A 19,570-nucleotide genomic window follows, 5' to 3' on the forward strand; every position below is an offset into this window, starting at 1 on the left:
GTCCTTCCAATTCCATTTGGATATTGAACCACGCATCTCCGAAGAGCTCCCACGTGACGTAAGTTTGGTATGGTATTTCAGAGTTAACTTTTGTGTCAAATCGTTTTATTTTATCATATGTCACCTTAAATTTCTCAGACGCTCAGTCCTGTCCAGACAACCCCTCCGAGGATAAGCCCACTACAAATACATAACGGCACTTTTCGATTGCATGAAACCTCGAAAAAAATCATGGCGGAAGTGACGAAACGTACCGTGAGAACACCTTGCATTGGCGTACAGATCTCCGATGGCTGATAAGTTTAGGGGCACTTAATGGAAGATCACATTTATCTGAAATGTTTCTTCCAGCCTTCAGTGGTATTAAATCAAGTGCTACAAATTCAATTTTCCCCGACTTTTCTTCAAAATGACAATTTTTCCTGACTCAAAATAAAATTCCCAGACTTTTCCCCGACCTTCAAGAATTTTATTTTTTCCCTGACCAATGGCAACCCTGTCTTGGGAGGGCTCCTCTAAATTAAGTCCTTATGGTATTTCACGGAGAAATTGATATTAAGGCCCCGTCCACATTTATCCGGATAAATTGGAAAACGGAGAAATTTGAAAACATTGTATAAAATATTTTCCGTCAACACTAGTCCGGATAAATTTTAAAACGCATTTACTTTGGTCAAAAACGGATAAAATATAAAATACGTTTTCACTTTGAAAAGCGTTTTCGAAAAGTTCCGTTTTCAAAATGTTTTCCGTCCAACCTAAAACGCAAAGCCGGTGTTTTCAAATAAATCCACTTTGAAGAGCGTTTTATCCGTATTAGTGTGGACGGTTGGGCAAACACGAGAAAAAAAGATGCGTTTTCAAATTTATCCGGATAAGTGTGGACGGGGCCCTAGTTAAAGCGTAACCTGAGAGCGGGCTCACGTTTAGCAGAAAGTAACAACTATTTTCCTTTTTGTTTGTATCACTTTATTTGGATAGTGGCAAAAGATATTTATCTCCAGAGAATAACGGGACAACACCGTTCTGTTCTCTTTACATTGCAAAACTGCGCTCATTAAAATTGCTTCATTCAAGAATAATTGATTTATACATTCCCTATGATAAGTAATTTGTCTCTCACTGGCCATTCAAGTCCTTGCCGGACACCCTGTTGACGGGTTTGGCGAAAATAAAACTGTTGTGTAACAAAACCCACCAAGAAAGTGTCCTAACTTGAATTTGCTAGTGTGAGGCATGAAATACGAGAAAACTTGTATAGCTATGCATGTACTGTACTATATTGACAACTCAACTAATATAGTCTTGACTAAAATCGAGTGAGCTTTGCCAGAGGAGATAAAACTGGCCCAGGATCACTTTGGGCGTGCTTAAGACTGAGAATTCTAAATTTATAATCTTTGTAGGCCCCAAAATGGTCTCGCACGTCAAAATTCAATTGTAAAGACTACATAAAAACGAAGTTCTCTTTGCCAATAAAATAACTCAAGTTGTATTTCTGTACAAACCTAACCTCTCAAAAGCACCAATTGCCACACTATATACAAATAGAAATAATAACTAACAATGATAATTAACGTCTTGGCTCCGAGAATTGTAGCAAATATACCACAGACAAAGTCGTCAGTAACTGGCGCCATGCGTATTTCTGATAACCTATATTACTCTGTTCAACCAACACTTGAGAAACAAAAATTTAAGCCTGTTACGACTTCCGGTGTAGGTGTTGCAACTGAGCAAGTGTGGGGTGACATGAAGTCTGATAAGATGACCAGGCTTGGAGACTGTCACATCCCAGGGACTACTATCTTCCTACGGGGACTCCTTAATTTTCTGTCAATCATGAAGCTCACTAGCTGGACCGGTAGCTTGTGGTACGACACCTTTCACCTCATTACATGACATCTACAAAGAACTCACAAGGATTGCCCATAGCCATTCTAAAACTGTTCCTACTCGCCGAGACGTTTTCGGGTACTTGATCAAGAGGCCTCGGCATCATAGCAATTCCTGGCATAGGGGGACCCCCGGGCATCGGAGCACCTACAGGAACTCCTATAGGAACTCCTATAGGGGGAGCCCCTGGCATGAACTGTGGTGGCTGAGCTGATCCTTCAACGCTGCGAGCCTCAAGTTCCTTGCTTTTGCTTTTGCCTTTACTACTACCACTCTTCTCACTACTGCTTCCACCGCTGCTCCTGTGATCGCCATCTCCACCGTTATCACCTCGTCCTCCGCCGCTCCTTTTAGAGCTGCCACTGGCACTGTGGGGGCTTTGACTACCACTATGTGCACTGTAAAATGATGGGGCGTATCCTGGTGTCTGTGTATCCACCATGGCTTGGGGAGGTGGGTAAGTAGGCATTTGAACATATCCGTAACTTGGTGGCCCTGACATCCACGAGATACCTTGTTGGTGTGTAGGGAGGGGTCCCAGAGTGTCGTTATCACCATCACCTTCATGTTCATTAATTGAAAGGGCAGCCATATCTAACAATACAGACACAAAGGAGAAATTAAAGGAAAGCATACACAAAACTGGGGTGGGGTATCTCTCTAACCTCCCACTTACTTAAACCTGTTTTGAATTACTGTAAAGTTACGTGGATAAGCTGCACTCGTAGACAGCCGCACCCCTTAATTTGAGAAAAGGTGCAGCTTATACATGGATTTTACGGCAACTCAAATCTATTTCAATTTCCCTTGAAGATTCGAGTTATCGGGGGATTCAACTGTGCAAGAATATACAACAGTTCAAACAGGGTACCACGTAATTTTATCAAAACTCCTTTACTCTATCTAAGAGGATCGATTTCATTACATACATGAAGCACGAGCTACATTTTGACAAAAGGTTTACTCAAATGTTCTGGGTGTCCTGAACCCCCCACCAAAAATCTGTTGGGTAGCAATAATAAAACCACAGACTTACTTCCACAAAGATCTCCAAAAACATAATAGCACTGTTCTGAGAATGTGATCTTGTTTACAGTGTGACGAATAAAACCAGCCTGAAAACCAAACAAATACAACGTTTCAATCATAAGAAACTACACGTCCTACTTAATGCAGAGGACTCTGCTTATTTATTTAATTATATATTTTGCTTAAAGAAAACCATCGATGGCCTGGAAATCTAAAATTGAAGAAGATGGAATTCACAAAAACACAAAATAAATATTACCTTTAAAAGATTGCAGGCATACTTTCTTGCTTCACGTCTGTCTTGAAAACCTTCTACATGTGAATAAAGCCAGTCTACTACATCAGATCCTAAAGAAGCACAGAAATAATCAGTCAAGTAAAGCTACTACTACTAAAAAAAACTGCATAATGCAGTTTAAAAATATTTTACAATAGAATTGCTATTCAAGCAGTTGTTAGCTTACCTATAAATGCATTGGGGATAGTGATTTTGAGCCACATCCTGTCTCTAATATCAAGACCAGAGTCTGGAGCGGCCATCGTTTTAACTATTGTGGTCATGTCTGTGTTTACTGAGAGTCCTTCTCCTTCTTGAAGTTCAGTATATCCTATAACAGAAGGTGCAAAACACAACTAAATAAAGCCAACTGGACTAAACGAATATGAAAAGTAACATAGTTTAACTTCTGGTTTTACCAAGGGCACAGGGACAGGTGCTCCCCACCCCCCTACCCCCTTCACAGGAGTAAAGTTAATGATAATGATGATGAATTTATATAGCGCATTTTTCATGTGTATATGTTCAAATGCGCTGTACACCAGACCACAACACCGGGAGCTTCGTGCCCTACTCTTTCGAATAGTGTGTGGGTCTCGCCCTGTTATATAAGACTGAAGATACAGGAGACGGGACCTACGGTATCGTCCTTTTCCGAGAAGAAGAATGTCTAACAATTGCAGATGTAATTACAAAGGCAGCACATCCCTCAGTTATTTAAGACCCTGAGTGTTGGTCCGGTCTGGGATTCGAACCCACGACCTCCCGCACAGCAGTCCGGAGCTCTACCAACTGAGCTAACCAGGCGGCGGTTCACACCAAAGTTCACACCAAAGCACTTTAGGGCCTAAGCAGTTTAGCAGTTGACAGCCCACACAACCATCACAATATCATTCTGCACTAAAAAGCATTTTTCCAGTAACTCAAACAATATTAAACTATCAGTTAACAAGGCAGAATGTGTTGTTCTAGAAAATATCCATACTCCCCTAGCTGCTTGTTTGGTTCGAACTCCCCCACCCATCTGGAAATTCTAGTTCAGCTTCATACTTTCCTTAAAAAAAATTTGGCTTTGAAGACCACTACCCCCTCAGAATTTACAATGACCTTCTGTGGGGTGGGTATGGATATTTTCTTAAACTGCACAATAGAATAAAGAACCATGTAGCAACTCACTGTCTGATTCTGGTAGAGAACTTGTCATTGAAGAGCTTGTCGATGTTACTGTGCTAAGGGACTGACTGTTTGGCTGTTTTCCATATTGAGCTGTTGGTCCAAACTCTAGAATTAGTAATTAAAGATGTTCTTATGTTAAAAGTTCAGTGAACAGAAAAACAATAAATAATGTACAATACAGACTGCTGTACAAAAAGAGTAAAAAGCCGTTGAATTTGTACTTACGAGTCATTTGTGTGGTATGTTGTACCCATGCTGAGGTATCAATTGGACGAACTGGTTCACCTAAAGAAAAGAATTTCACATGAATTGAAAGTAATTTCTTTGCCTCTGTTTGGACACCAGAAGGGAAAAGAAGCGGGCGCCAAGAACATTGGGCGGACGATAGAAAAAAATTAAACTTTCCGGGGGGAAAAAAAAACCCCCGGGGGGGTATCGCAAAGTAAACAAAATTATACTCTCTTGCTTTATAAATATAATGCCTTAGAACTTTATAAGCACAGTCCTTTCTATAAGCTCTTGAACTTGACTCATCAATGATTTGCACATTAAACTTAACCCTTATAGATCAACGCACAACCACAAACAAGTAGACAAAAAAAGAAAGGAACTGACCAAAAAGGAATTGCTGACTTAAGTTCTCTCATCTAGTTATATACAATGTGTACAGAGGCTGGTAAAACTGCCTTCGATATTGATTTCAGAGCTTAATGGATGAGGGAAATATAGCACTACCTGTACTCTTCAATCATTTAGAGATGAATGGTTGAGTGTTACAAGACAGGAAACAATTGCATTTCTTCATAATAGCCTTAGGTGCAGATACAGAAACAGCACAGAGGAAGTTGTCAATCCTATCTTGAAAAACTTGGAAAACTTGAGATAATTAATTAACAATCATTTAACTTACTAGGTGGTAATGTGAAATATCCTTTTGGAGTTGGATCCCAGCACTTGGCCACTGTCAGAGTTATGGGTCTAAAGGCAATACACATACAATTAGAAACATGTGTTATTGGATAACCTGTTATCAACATTTTAAATACAAAATCATGTAGTAAACACTTATGTATCCCAGATGATATCTATGTACATCTGTCTGCTAGCTTGAAGGCATAAACTACTGTTACTAAATCCTGATTTAAATGTTACTCATGGAATCGCAAATCGTATTAAAACCATGTTTTATGAGTTCATTTGAATGGGCATATGGAACAGATGTATTATCATCAAAAAAGCACTTTGAACTTGACATTTCCTTTAGAAATCTGATGTGACCACATGTCAAAAATAAATTAGCAAAGTAATTCAAGTGGCAAATTAATTATATAATTAAACACTTGGAGTAAGGCTTTCAACCTAAATTATTACAAGTTGTTACCTAAAAGACACACTAAAATGCTGCACATTAAATCCTTACCCTGGCTTATGAACCATTTCTCTTAACACCCTTACAGCATCATCATTGCTCATATTTTCAAAATTGACATCATTGACCTGTAATAGAGAAAGACCAGAGGTCAAAACAGTACATGCCTCTTGGCATTCTGGATGCCATGCCTCAGCAAAATGTTCTAGAAGGAATGGTCTTCATTTAATTTTGAGAAAAACAAGAACAAAGCACTATTTTAAGCAAAGGGGAAACATTTCACATACCTGTAGAAGCATATCTCCAGGTTCTATTCTACCATCCAAATCAACTGCGCCCCTTTATAGGACAAAAACAGAAAACAGACTAAAAGATGAACTATGAATAAGAAAACAAACATTATGCCTCATACGATTGCATGTGATAAAATTCAGCCATATAGAATTTAGTTTGACAAAGGCACAAAAAGGAAACAGGAATTAAAAGGAACTAGCCATGCTTTTAAAAATAATGCAAATTACTTCATTTCCTTCCTCTGTTGTGTATACAGTAATTAAAAAAAGTAACAGTATTCAAACTTACCCTTTCATGATAGAACCAACATAAATTCCTCCATCACCTCTTTTGTTGCTTTGACCGACAATACTAATTCCTAGAAAATTTACTTTTTCTGCAAACAAAAGAAGATATATCATTTAAAAAGTAAGCTCAAGAGAATTGATCTCAATGACAACAAAAAGAGAACATATTTTTGCTGAAGTCTTACCCATATTGAGTGTGACTGTAATGATGTTGAGTGACATGGTTGATTCTGTAATTGTACTGAATGATGAACACTGTGAAGGAAAAAATAGTTATGAAAAAGAAATGAATTTAATAGACACACTACACAACTAAGCTTTCTTTTGTACATTATATTGGGAATTTTTTAGTCACAGTGCTAAGATTGACACATGCGATTTCTTGCATGATACAGGTAGCTTTCGAACTTTCATCTAAATGCGGCCAACAAATTACCATTTTATTTCATTACAGACTTAAAAGTTACAAGCACATTCACTAAACAAGCTGTCCAATTCTTGATCTCTATAAAACTTTTCTATTTTGGTATTTCTCTTACAGAACAAATAGCATTGCTAAACCCGCTAAACAATTTAGCATAAATTCCATAAATTGTTTCACAGGTAAATGTAAACAGGAAATCCATCAAGAGTGAGGCTTAAGTCTTGGTTAACTCCTAAATAACTAAACAGAGCGCTTAAGCATCAGACATGTCAAAGCATCTTAAGTCATCCTAGGTATCCAATAAAGCAATCACTGCCCTTGATGCTTCCCTTTTGATAATATGCTAAGCGCAAAGGTGTTTGTATTTCTTTCTTTTTAAAAATTCCATTCAGTATCTGGTATTGATCACTCTTAAATAGTCAAGACAAAGTAACCATGCTTACTCTTTGAACTCTAGGCATCCTAGGCCGCCTTCTCCGCCTCCTATGTCTGCCTCTAAGAAGTTGAGATCCTTCTGTGGTGCTGGAGAACCTTGAAACACTGCAAACACAAAAAACAAGAATTTAATCCCTGCCAATGGTGTTATAGTTACCAAACTAAACTTAAGAGCTATTTCTTGAAGCCACAGATTTAATCTTGTTGATAACTAGAAATGTGGATGGAAATTACCTGCTTTGATCATCTGAAGAATCCTGATAACTTGTTGTTTCAATATCACTGCTCATCATGGACGCACTCTCATATCTATCACCTTCATGTCTTCCTCCTGATCGTTGCCGACCATGGATCACTATAACACAAATAATAACTTTACATTAAAAGCCTACAAAACAAAACACAAATTGGCTACTTAAAAAAAGAGACTTACAAATTAAAGAACAAAAGAAACACTAAAACAGTATATTTTGAATGTTTACTATTGTTATATTACCTTCATTTCTGTTGATATGTTTTTCTCTCCGCCTTGACCCTCTTCTGGAACTAACTGTGGAATCTACTTCAGAATCAAAATCGCCAGCTGTAGAGTGTCCTCCGTGTGGGCTTAACGAAGACACAAAAAGAAAGTATTATTAAGTGTAAGGGTTCCTGATAAAAGTATCAGCCATTATTTGTAAGAAGGAAAGCAATAGATCGGACAGAAATCAGTATAAACCACTAAACAGTATTTTTTATTTTCTCTGCTCCCTAAATTGGTAATGTTCTGCACTATTCACTTATAATTTACAAAAAATGTCAAATCACAGTCCAAGCTATTTGTAAGACAGTTTCGCATACATGTAATTTGTGCCAATAACCATGTCAGATATTTATAATCAAACAGCTGGGTGGCTTGGTGGTATATAAACAGGTACTACTGGCAAACTGATGGGACAACATATCAAAATACCAAGGGTATATAATATTATTACCTGTGATGGACTAACATCCATCCGGGGGGGGGGGGGGGGGGAGGGGCAAAACTAACACAAGGCTTCAAATAAAATATTTTTACTATACACTATACTCACTGGAATCTCCCCGAGGCTAAAGGGGTTGGCATAGGGCTAACAACCCTATCTGTAAAAATAATTGTTACGGAAACATTGACAACAACTTCAAGGCAGCAAGACTTGGGAGAGGAGGGACCCTTCAATCAAGGGAGTATGACGCGATGCAGTGAAAGCCGGCCGGAAGCTATGTTGCCGACTCCCCTTTTTACTCCCAAGAGAATACCCCCAGGGAAAGAGAAGGAGAGGTCGCCCCAAGAACAGCTGGCGTCGCGACACGGAAGCAGAGCTAAAGTTAATGGGTTTCGCTTGGCAAGATGTTGTGCGGAAAGCCCATGGCCTATGCTCCACCTGGAGCGATGGGCCTAAGTAAATAATACTCACTGGAAGGAAGGTGGTCTTGAATCCCCAATACCAACTGTTCTTGGCATGGGAGGATGCAAATCAGAAGTAGCAGATATAACGGACTGTTGGTCATCCCTACCAGTGTCCGACACACTGCTTGTGTCTGATGTGACAAGCTAAAAACAAGAATGAAAGCTATTAGAATTAAAAAAAATTACTACAAGTACTAAAAGTCTGAAAAGAAGGGGCTCTGACTGGGTGAATTGTTACAACACAAGACTTCGCAAAAACAGTAACAATGCGATATTGAGTCTATTGTGAAGAAATAAAAAACTGTCACTCTATTTTCTGTTGGATGCAAACACTTGTGTACTGACGTAATGAGTATACAGTGAAATCCTGATTGCCTGAACCTCTCGATAACTTGACCCAAAAGTTGTTTCCCTTCCCTCTGTCAAACCCTACAATTATTGGTAATTGTGAAGAACAGCTCCCGCTAACCGACTGTCGGTCGACTGTCAGTCGTTTGTCGGTCGTCTGTCGGCCGACAGTCGGCCGTTTGTCGTCCGTCTGTCGGCCGTCTGTTGGCCGTTTGTCGGCCGGCTGTCGGTCGTCTGTCGGCCGACAACCTGCCGACAGGTTTTGGCTATGATGTCGGCATACTGTCGGCCGACAGCCGGCCGACAGGCGGTGATGTGTCGGTAAGGTGTCGGTAAGATGTCGGTAAGTTGTCGGTTATACGGTAACACTAACCTTTTTGTTTCTTTATGTTTTTCCTCCGTAACGGACCCCAAAATTTATGAGAAATTGAAAGGAAAGGTATATACTCCTAAGTTTCGGTCATCACAGCCTAAAACTAGCTTCTGCGCTGCCGAAATCGACCGGAGAATTTACGCGAACACAGCTACTCCATTTTTCTCCGCCATATTGGATTGGTTAACTTAGTCTCATTCTCCCTCGGAAGGGGTCGCAAAGGATTCTAGGGCGACTTCAGCGAGTGCGTGTGTGGCAACCCTCCAAGTTGCGACCATTTTAGTCGCCATGGCGACTAAAATTTTGGCGCTGGCGACTAAATTAGAACGCAAGTCGCCAGCTCGGCGACTAAATTTTACGTGACCTACGCGTCAGGAGCTTGAGCGAACTGTCTTCTGGAGCGAAAAATAAAAACGCGCTGAGCGTTAAGAATTCATTTTGTAAAGCTAATTGTAATGGGATTTTTACCTATAGAAATGGAGACTGAATAAAATGAAATGTTTCACGAAAAATAAAGGAATTGCATTCACTTGAGTTTGGGATGCGACGCGACGAAATTCGTTCCACTCGACTGAACTTTGGCACGTGAAAATCTTACCTTGAGGCGTGAGACTACGCACGCAATCTGAACATTTGCCTTCGGAAAGAAAAGGAAAAGCAAAAGCTTGGAAAGCTCGACCACAATATATTTAAGAAACATCCAGATGTATTGGAGAAACGTATTTTGTTAAAGAAAATGTAAGACAAGCACTAGAAATCTAATCAAAACATGCGCGGTAATATTTATTCTTTAAATAAAAAAACCGCGATGAAAAGCGGCTCGTAGTTCAAGTAAATAAATTTGACTTGTGTGAACGAACCTGGGTTAATTGTAGGATATTTCATCGATAAAAACTATAGTGATTGCCTTCAAACTTGTGAATTTTTTTTTTCGCATTCTGTTTTTGCATTCCGTTCGCAAATTAAATTTACAACGACAAACAAATTAAGCGTTAACTTTTCTGTCCATTTCAATACGCAGTCTTTTTAATTTCCAGATGAAGTTTTATGTTGTTTGCTGACTTTGCTTATTCAAGCAGAAAACTTGGTTGAACATTTAAAATGATCATAAGCGATGTGATAAAAATAGTTTTCACTTCACGGGCTTAGGAAAAATTTGATACCGCCAAGATAAACAATAGAAAACTTTCCGCCATTCAGCTGCAACTGAGGATATCTTTTATTTTAACTTGATATAACCTGGGTCGTTTGATATGTATTTATTTTGTGTGAATTACAAATTATATATAAAATATTTCTGTGCTTTGTGAAGTGACTTTTTTAATCTTAATTTTCATCAAATATTTTCGCGGGGAAAATGGCGGTAAAATACACGTTTCATTCATACATGCTCACGCTTTTTGATGGGTTGATTTCACAACCAGCTTTGTGCGTCAGTGTTGAAGAGTCGGTCGACTAACAGGAGAGCTTGAGTTTTATACTCTTAGCAGTTGCTATGTCTACATTGAGCCACGGAATTAAGGAAGACCTAATTAATCTCCACAAAGAAATAACAGTTGGAGGCACAAGCCTGGCATTGCGAAAATATGTGGAAAACCTGCAAAAAAAAGTACGAAAGCAAAGTGGAGCAAGATTCGCCCTGCGACTTAGAAGTGTTAACAAAATTGAGAAAAGATGATTTTGGTTCGGCCCTTGTTCCACAGGAAGAACTGAAAGAAGAAATGGAAGCTTTAAAAGCGAGTGCAGATGGAAACTGTCTCTTCAATTCTGCGTCAATTTTAATTGAAGGTGGCGAGTCTGCTAACCACGTGCTCAGGTTATTAACCGCAGCGGAGCTCTTCATGAACCCCCAATATTATGCCAACCATCCGAAATTGACTGCTGCCAAAACGTTCTCGAGCTTTTCTGACATCACTTTGTTTTCTTTGCTCTTAAGTGACAGTGGACAGAAAGAGTTTGAAAAAAAAGGTAGCCGGGTGGATGCCATTCAAGCAGAGGCTAAGGCAACTTGTAGATTGGGAAAGTGGGGCACATTTTTGGACGTGATGGCACTAGCAACTGTGTTGAAGCGACCACTTTTCTCTCTTTATCCCTTATTTGAGGGTAACAAGGGGATACGGCCACTTTTGAATGGTCTGTTACAACCCCGTGTAAAAAGTGAGAAAAACAGTGAAGCATTCTACATATTGTGGTCAAGAGAAGGAGGATTTGATAATCGGCCTGGTGTGGTATTTCAACCAAACCATTTTGTCCCTGTCATTCCCCACCTCTCAAGAACCCAGCCAAGCATGACCGCTAGCAAGGACACGCCTTCTCCTAAAATTAAGGCGTCACCCTCATCAGGAAAGCAACAAGGAATCTCTGCATTCTTCCAGCCTAGTAAACATGCTATGAAGAGGTCTTCTTCTGAGGCGGGTTTAACGTCAGTTAGTGAGCATGGTAGCGTCCAGAGTGAAAAGGTGCCCAAGAAGCCAGTTAATACGATAAGAAAATTCCAAGATTCTTGGAAAGTCGAATTTCCATGGGTTATTCATGACGCTGGCTCAAACACTATGTTTTGCGATTTTTGCCAGAAGGCTGGAGCAAAAATTGCTGGTAAAACCGATTTTGTTTCTGGTTCAAAAACATTCAAGAAGGAGACACTGAAGAAGCACGGCGAAAGCCACAGTCATCTACGTGCACGTGATTTTGTACTTAACGAGCAACGCCCAGTGACTCAGGGACCACTGTTTAAAGGTCTCAAGAGAGCTGCTGAGAAGATAGAGGAACAAGCATTTCAAGAAGTATCAGTGAAAATGAACACGGCCTACTTCATCGCTAAGGAGGAACTGCCGTTCACGAAGTTTCCTGGTCTGCTCCAGCTTCAGCAGAAAAATGGCATTAAAATGAGTAATACCTATGCAAATGACACAAAATGCGCGGAAATGGTCTCTACTGTTGCAACTCTAATAAAGGAGGAAAATGCCTTCAAGCTACAAAATGAGGCAAGGTACATTTCTGTTATGATCGATGGTGCCACTGATACCTCCAGCACGGAAAATGAAATTGTTTACGCAAGATGCGTAAACAACGGTCATCCAGTCAATCTTCTTGTGGGGCACAAGCCTGTGGAGCACGCTCATGCAGAAGGTAAGTTCAAATTCAGTAAAAGTACGACCGTGAAAGTAAGGTGTGCTGTATGAAAACACCTGTATGAAATTAAAAAAAAAGTCTTAATAAAAATTTTAAGGGACAAAACATTATCTGTATTAAACAAGTATTCAGATTTTAGATTTTTCACAAGAGTATTTAGATGTTACATTTTTTCACAAGAACATTAATTTTGCATCTCATGCACTCCTTCCTTGGCACTTCCTTGGCAGGTCTTGTGCAAGTTGTTGATGGTTGTTTTCAAGACCTTGGGTTCGAGCACTGGAAAAAAAGCGTGATTGGCTTTGGAGCGGATGGCGCCTCTGTCAATCTGGGAAAACGCCAAGGTGTCGCAGCCTTGTTAAAGAGAGACACCAGTCACTTGATTGATATCCACTGCCTGCCACATCGGTTGGAACTCTCAATGCTTGAGTTGCAACGAGAATGTAAATTTGTTCAGAATGTCTATGATATTTTGCACCTGGTGTGGAAAACGTATCATTTTAGTCCGAAGAGTAGAAGGGAATTAGATGCATTGGGGAAGGAGCTTGGACTGGATGTTCTCAAGCCTAGACCTGTCAAAGGCTCAAGGTGGCTTCCTCATGTCAGTGGAGCACTGAAAGTGTTCATAAAACCACAAAAAGATGGAAACATCACTCGTGATCCAGCCCAGTATGCAGCTGTTCTTACGCACATGGAACACCTTGCCACAACATCAACCAATGCTGATGTCAAAGGAAGAGCTAAGTTCGTCATAAAAGCCATGAAAACGGTTTCTTTTGTAAGCTTTTGTCACTTCCTTGCTGACTTGTTTGAAGTTCTGAGCAAGCTCAGTGTTCAGTTTCAGCGAAATGAGCTCATCCTCCCATGTGCTGTATCTCTTTTGGAGGAGACCGTCTCAAACATCACTCTCCTCTGTAAGCGCCCTGTTTCAGGTGGAAGGCTTCACACTTTTTTGAGTAGCTTACAGGCTTCTAACGGTTCAGCTTCTTTCATGTTTCAAGGCATCATTCTCTCTGGAGATGCCAGTGGTCTAACAACTGTTGAGATCACTCACACAGGTGGTGTAGGGGCCCAGATAAAAAGAGCCACAGACCTCTGTTTATCTGGATTGAAGCAAAGATTTGGTGTGCTGTTGCAAACTGCTGACACAGTTGTGCCTTGTGGTCCAAACCAAGCTGTCAAAGACATGTTGGTCTTTAATCATGATGCATGGCCCACAAATCAATGTGAACTCATTGATTTTGGACAACAGGAAATTGAGCGTCTTGTCACATGGTTTCAGCCTCTGCTTAAGAGTAAAGGTTGCTGCATCGCAGCCATTGCATCCCAGTGGGTATCTTTGAAGATCCTAGTCAGCACCCAGTTTAAAGATAAAGGTTATGTAGATCTATGGGCCACGCTCTTGACGAAGACACCATACAAAGAAGATCTGAAGGATGTTCTCCACCTGGTCGAAATTCTTCTGGTGCTTCCAATCTCTGCTGCACAGTGTGAGAGAGCCATTTCAGCCCAGAACAGAATCAAAAATGATTCACGCTCCTGCCTGGGTGGTCGAACACTGGAAGAATTGATGCGTATCTCACTTGAGGGCCCATCCCTTGCAGAATTTAATCCTGAATCAGCAGTGAAGGAATGGTTCAAATCCTCAAAGAGATCACGAAGACCATTTCTTCAATCTTAAGTCCATACCACACTTGGTGTTTAAGTGTTAGTGCAGAAATATGGATTTCTGTGTGCTGGCTGTAGACTTGCATTGCAAATAAGTGTAACTAGACAGAGTATAAATTGAAGATCAAAAAACCTTTATTTCATTGCATGAAAGTTTGAATTGTTTGGATTTATCAAGCCATTCCAAAGTGGCTATTTAAGTGTGATTATAAAATATTAAAAAATCAAGCAAGAGTTTATAATGAAGACCGTCTGAACATTTGTTTTTTTGATATTTGTGATGTAACTTGAATCTTGTAAATCAATGGAACTATTTGAAGGCATGTACATTTACATTGTTTAATTGTAAAAATTTATCGAAAGCAAAAGCCAATCAATTTAAAATGACTGAATGAGAACTGTGATCAACTCACAACACTGAGGCTAATATGTACTTTTTCATTATGATCAGAAGCTATTCTCATATGATGATCAACTGTTGCAATAAAAGCATGTACTTAATTCAACATTATGTACTTCTTTCACCTTACTCCTTCAATTTTTTAGATAATAAGATTATTATTAATTATTAATTAATTAATTATTAATTAATTTGTTTATTAATTAATTAATTATTAATTAATGCATATATTTTGGCGACTAAATTTTTTTACTGGCGACCAAACCTGAACAGTCAGTGGCCAAATGGCCACTAAGGAAAAAAGTTAACTTGGAGGGTTGTGTGGAGAAGTTTTTACACAGTTTTGGCCTGAGTTTTGGATAAAATCATCTTCGAACGTGATTTCATTGCTTGCCTTATGGACTTAAAGTTACGTAGGTGATATATTTATAAGAGATTGAAGTTTGTATAAAAGAAAATCTTGGCGAGGAGTCGATTTGTTTTGTAGTAAGTACCGTAGTACAATGAAATACAATGTTTATAAGTCTTATCTGTTTTAATCGCTTTCTGCGTCGGGTTTACTTCTGTGTTTACTGCTCAGTTTTACAGTAAAATGTCTGTTTTGGGAAACTGTCGGTAACCTGTCGGTGGGCTGTCGGTGGCCTGTCGGTAGTCTGTTGGTAACCTGTCGGCCGACAGTTGACCGACAGTCGGTTAGCGGGAGCTGTTCTTCACAATTACCCAATTATTTTACCCCTGTTTTCTTGACTCAATTTTCATTTCCCTTGGAGGTTCAAGAAATAGGGATTTCACTGTTATGGTATATGAAATTGTTGCTGTAAAATGTGGCTCTGGTTCACTCAAACATGCAAAACATCTCAAGCACACTCATCTCTCTTGACTACATCATGCTATATAAACATTCAAGTGCACATTCTGAAGTGCTACTGCTGCTAAGGATAAAGGATTGAATGTATTATCCAGATACAAAGAAACAGTTAGATTGGTTTTCTCTAGATCTACTATTTCAACACCAATAATCTTCAAGTTTCTGGAATATCATCAATTCAGATTACAAAACCTGAATTAAGTTCACAAAACTATCACTTTATAAAACTGTAATTTACCGGTGCATTAATTTAGATATCTTGAGTCTTCATTGTTATATGTGTACTGCTTCAATCCCAGCAGAAATTATTTTTAATTTCACAATTTACAAATTCAATATAAAACAACTTCAAGCAATCAATTTACAAGAATGAATTGCACCAAAGTTAGGTAAATCTGAAGTTTTAAGGCTAAATAGTATTATACTGTATTATATTGTTAATTCAGTGGTATTTCTACATTAATGATGCATTCACAACAAGCCTTTGCAACTGACGGTGTAGATCATCCAAAACATGTTTTTAAAACTAAGAAGCAATGCCATTTTCTCAGAATCTTAACTAGCCATATCTATCTAGCACCGATGTAGTTATGATTTTCATTTTCAAAAAAGATAATACATCACTATTTGAATGACAGGAATAACAATTTCTTTCAGACTTCTGCAGTTAATACTCTCATTAAAGGCGGGTCTTGTCAGTTTAAAAGCTCTTATTAATCAAAAGAAAGTAATCAAATCACTTTGTGAACAATACAAAGGCACCAACATATTTTATGCTTGTGCAAAATATTTTTATTGACCATTCAGTGGTTTGAGCTTGTGTGGATTTAAAACCACCAGATAAATTGGATTTATTAACACGGTAAAAAGGATAAAGTCTATTAATAATGAAAAAGAAATTCAGTTTTTGTCAGTTAAGTTTGAAAACTCTGCTTTAAGGAAATAAAACTAAATGTTTCATGATTCCCCAGAAAAAAGTTGAATGATCCAGATCAATAGATACTCTTGGTGAAATTTCAAATGAACATATATAACTATGATACTAAGGTGAAAGTTTTTTGCTTCTTCAAGGTTCACAGGCATGCTGAAATTAAAAATCCTACCTAACACCAAGCCAGTCAAATAACAAAGACCTTTTATTTTTATGCAGCCTTCCATCATTTGTCCAAGAAAAATCTTAATTGTTTTAATCTATCAAAAGGATGTTAATGAGGGATGCCAACAAAGTCATTAGCACATCCATCCAAGAATGGAATACCTTGCCTTAATGACAATGTTGAACACCCCCAAAAACACAACTTAACAGCTGGACAAATCTCACTGTAGTGCTTCAAAAAAACAGTGTCAAAATCTACAAAACATAACCAAACCTTTGGTATTTAATAGGTGTGTAAAATACCTATCAGTGGTATGAATAAACTAATCCTTATCTAATCCTCGCCTTCCATGTGATGTGAACGTGAATTGTGAGATTTCAATATTGAGTAATGAGTGTTTTTACCAGAACATCTGTCTTCGATGCATTTTTCTTGCCATCACATCACTCATGTTGTTATCAGTTAATCGGTGTGTGGCCAGTCAGCCACGGATCCGGACGAATACAAAAAATATTTTGGATTATAAAAAAAGAAACCATGAAAAAGCAAACCCTATTACGTGCGTCCATTTGATTCGGTGTTCATTTCACCTAACATGAATTACTCGAATTTACGTTCTAAATTTTTCTGTTCGCGTAATCCAGGTTACTTTTCAAACGGTTTTACTCGAGCAGTGCACCCGAGGGCAAAGAACTACAGAGAAGAGAATAGACAACTGCACTTTGAGAATAAAAAAAAATCTCGACAAACCTTTGAAACACCATCAGTCTTAAAGTTGACGGCAATTTAATGAATGGCCTTCTAATTGCAAATCTCGTAAGAGCACTTTGCTTTTAATGTTACAGAGCGCTTTCGGCATTGGTTTAGAAACTTCACTTGAGCAAATTACATTACTTCTGTCACAAACAGGGAAAGCAAATCGCCGGTTGTTATACACTTGGGACTAAAGGCCGAAACGCGATTTCGAACAAAGAATCGTTCGATTTGCGAGACGATGGCAAAAGAGCAAAGTGTTTACATCTACGAAACAGTTACTGGTTCTTGCGTATAATCTAGATTAAATCTTAGTTCTAAACAATTGACTCAGTAGGAACTCGATGTGGTATAAATAAAAGATGAGGTTTTGTACATTCAGGAAACTTGATTATTGAAGACAATCGCGAAGCCAATATACTTTTCGAGATAAAAAACAACTACTTATATTTGAGGTTTAGGTCCTGTAGTGCCAGTGATTTCAACTAAACTTTAAAAACAGGGTATTAAATACAAGTCATTGTGTGTTTATGTTCGGAGCTAATTCTATACTCCACAGTAGCGTTTCAAATAATGGCCGTAAAACAAGATCATCCCTAAGAGATGTATAAACATAGCGTTTGGGCGCCATACGGATATCTGTCCTTATAGGAATGACCAAGGACGGAAAACGCACTAGAAAGCAAGGGAAACCAGTTTTTGTATAAATTTGGGACGAAAAAAGGCAATCGCACGCTATGGTCGATCGCGATTGAGTTGCAACCTTAGATAAACTGTGTTCCCTGCTACGAAAATATATCAACAAACCCGATCTTTTAGTTGGCTTCGTTCGGTAATTCATTTTGGAGGTTATGGTATAAGTTGTGATTCGATGACAAACGGCTTACCCAAGCAACGACTCTTCCATTAAAGCACGGTAAATTCGTCTCTTCATCGCTTATCTCTTCTTTGACCACACTGCAAAATACAAATGGAAAATTATCAACGAGAGATATCAGTTACAGGCAAAACGCTATCAAAAGGTTGGCTGGAATGCATGAAATCTGCGCAAAGAAACGACAGAACAGTTCCCCCTAGGTCGCTCGAAATTAGGGAAAATTGATAAAACAAGCAAAAGGTATGTACAGTCGGTGGGCACAGGGAGTCTCTAATCATACAGCTTGCTTGCGATTTGTGCCCAGTTTGCTTATAAAGTATGAAAAGACACTTCATACTCGAGAGTGTATTTAGAAGCTCGCGGCATAGGAACGGCTTCGCAGTGTTTTTCAAAACAAACGTATTTCACGATCTGCTATACAAATATAAACCCTTTTCGAAATCAAAGGTGTTCCGCTTGAGAAATAACTGTAGAGCGAGAAAATCAACGTAAACACTGGCTTACAAATGAATCTACATACAGCGCAGACTAGGTACACAACTCACCCGAAGTCATCGTCCATACTCTTGAAGAAAAACTTGTAGCTCGGCCGATTGAGGACATTTTTGAAATCAGAAAGAGTTACATCTGTAGGGCTTTTAGGAAGCTTTACGAGGTACGGCGTATCTTCGTCATCTATGTGGTATATAACCTTCGTTTCGTCCATTTTCATCAATACACTCTTCACCACACCAACATGGACAAGAACTTCTGTTGCATGGCTGGCACGTCAATCACTATTGGTCACATGGTCGGTGTCGGCCAATCAAAGCGCGGCGAATGACAACCAACTCAGACAAAAACACATTCATTCGAAAAGATCAGAAATTTATGGTTCGCGCGGATCAGAAGTATTTTCCTGATCTTGCCGGCGAAAAACTGGCACCAACCTTCTTAAAATCTGGGGATAAAGCGAGTGGTAAGTATTGTATACGTAGACACGTTCCTGTCAAATGGTCGAGAAATCTGCTTCACGCGAAGCCACGGGTCACGATTCCGCACAAAGTCCCGCACAAAGGACTTCCGACCCGCCGGTTTGGAGTCAAAATGCCGCAAAATCGTTTGGATCACTGCGCTAGTTTCATGCTTCGCTAGATATCTAAATAAGGCTAGCCAGCGAGTTCTAGAGATTTGGCCAACTTAATAGTATTACCGTGCAATAAGAGTCCGGGTATTGCGCATACATCACAAAGACAAGAGACAGGAAGCTGTCAGTGAAGAAATCTCTGGTATTTGCGCTACCCTCAAAATAAAATAAACACCTTTATATACTCAAAATATGTGTATATTTGCGATAGGCTGTTAATTTAATGCAAACTGGCACACATCGAAGTGTTTACCCTGGCGTGTTGACGAAAAAGTGTGTTTGAGTACTAAAGTATATGGAATCAACACGCTC

General features: G+C 39.1%; 2 protein-coding genes across 5 annotated transcripts; one reads left to right on the top strand and one right to left on the bottom strand.

Annotated features, from left to right (window-relative positions):
• Window positions 1-946: 946 nt before the first annotated feature.
• On the bottom strand, window positions 947-19,357 carry LOC144656808 (segment polarity protein dishevelled homolog DVL-3-like). 4 transcript variants are annotated; one of them, XM_078517054.1, is made up of 17 exons: window positions 18,678-19,357; window positions 18,143-18,212; window positions 8,624-8,760; window positions 7,684-7,793; window positions 7,422-7,542; window positions 7,196-7,292; window positions 6,514-6,583; window positions 6,330-6,417; window positions 6,035-6,086; window positions 5,799-5,875; window positions 5,289-5,356; window positions 4,604-4,663; window positions 4,379-4,468; window positions 3,390-3,533; window positions 3,185-3,273; window positions 2,933-3,011; window positions 947-2,490 (listed from the first exon to the last, which is right to left on the bottom strand). In XM_078517054.1, the coding sequence occupies exons 1-17, from the start codon at window positions 18,842-18,844 to the stop codon at window positions 1,895-1,897; spliced, it is 2,115 nt and encodes a 704-aa protein (XP_078373180.1). In that variant the 5' UTR covers window positions 18,845-19,357; the 3' UTR covers window positions 947-1,894. The 4 variants fall into 4 exon arrangements, with proteins under 4 accessions (XP_078373180.1, XP_078373179.1, XP_078373178.1 ...); XM_078517053.1 differs by having other exon boundaries at window positions 3,390-3,539; XM_078517052.1 differs by having other exon boundaries at window positions 4,379-4,483.
• On the top strand, window positions 10,231-14,851 carry LOC144656807 (zinc finger protein 862-like). Its single transcript, XM_078517049.1, has 2 exons — window positions 10,231-12,466; window positions 12,700-14,851. Exons 1-2 carry the CDS (start codon window positions 10,924-10,926, stop codon window positions 14,148-14,150), a joined length of 2,994 nt encoding a protein of 997 aa, XP_078373175.1. The 5' UTR covers window positions 10,231-10,923; the 3' UTR covers window positions 14,151-14,851.
• Window positions 19,358-19,570: the final 213 nt, after the last annotated feature.

The sequence above is a fragment of the Oculina patagonica genome, chromosome 6 (assembly GCF_052425735.1).
Source record: "Oculina patagonica isolate OP01 chromosome 6, crgOcupat, whole genome shotgun sequence".
In the NCBI taxonomy this organism is placed as follows: Eukaryota; Metazoa; Cnidaria; class Anthozoa; order Scleractinia; family Oculinidae; genus Oculina; species Oculina patagonica.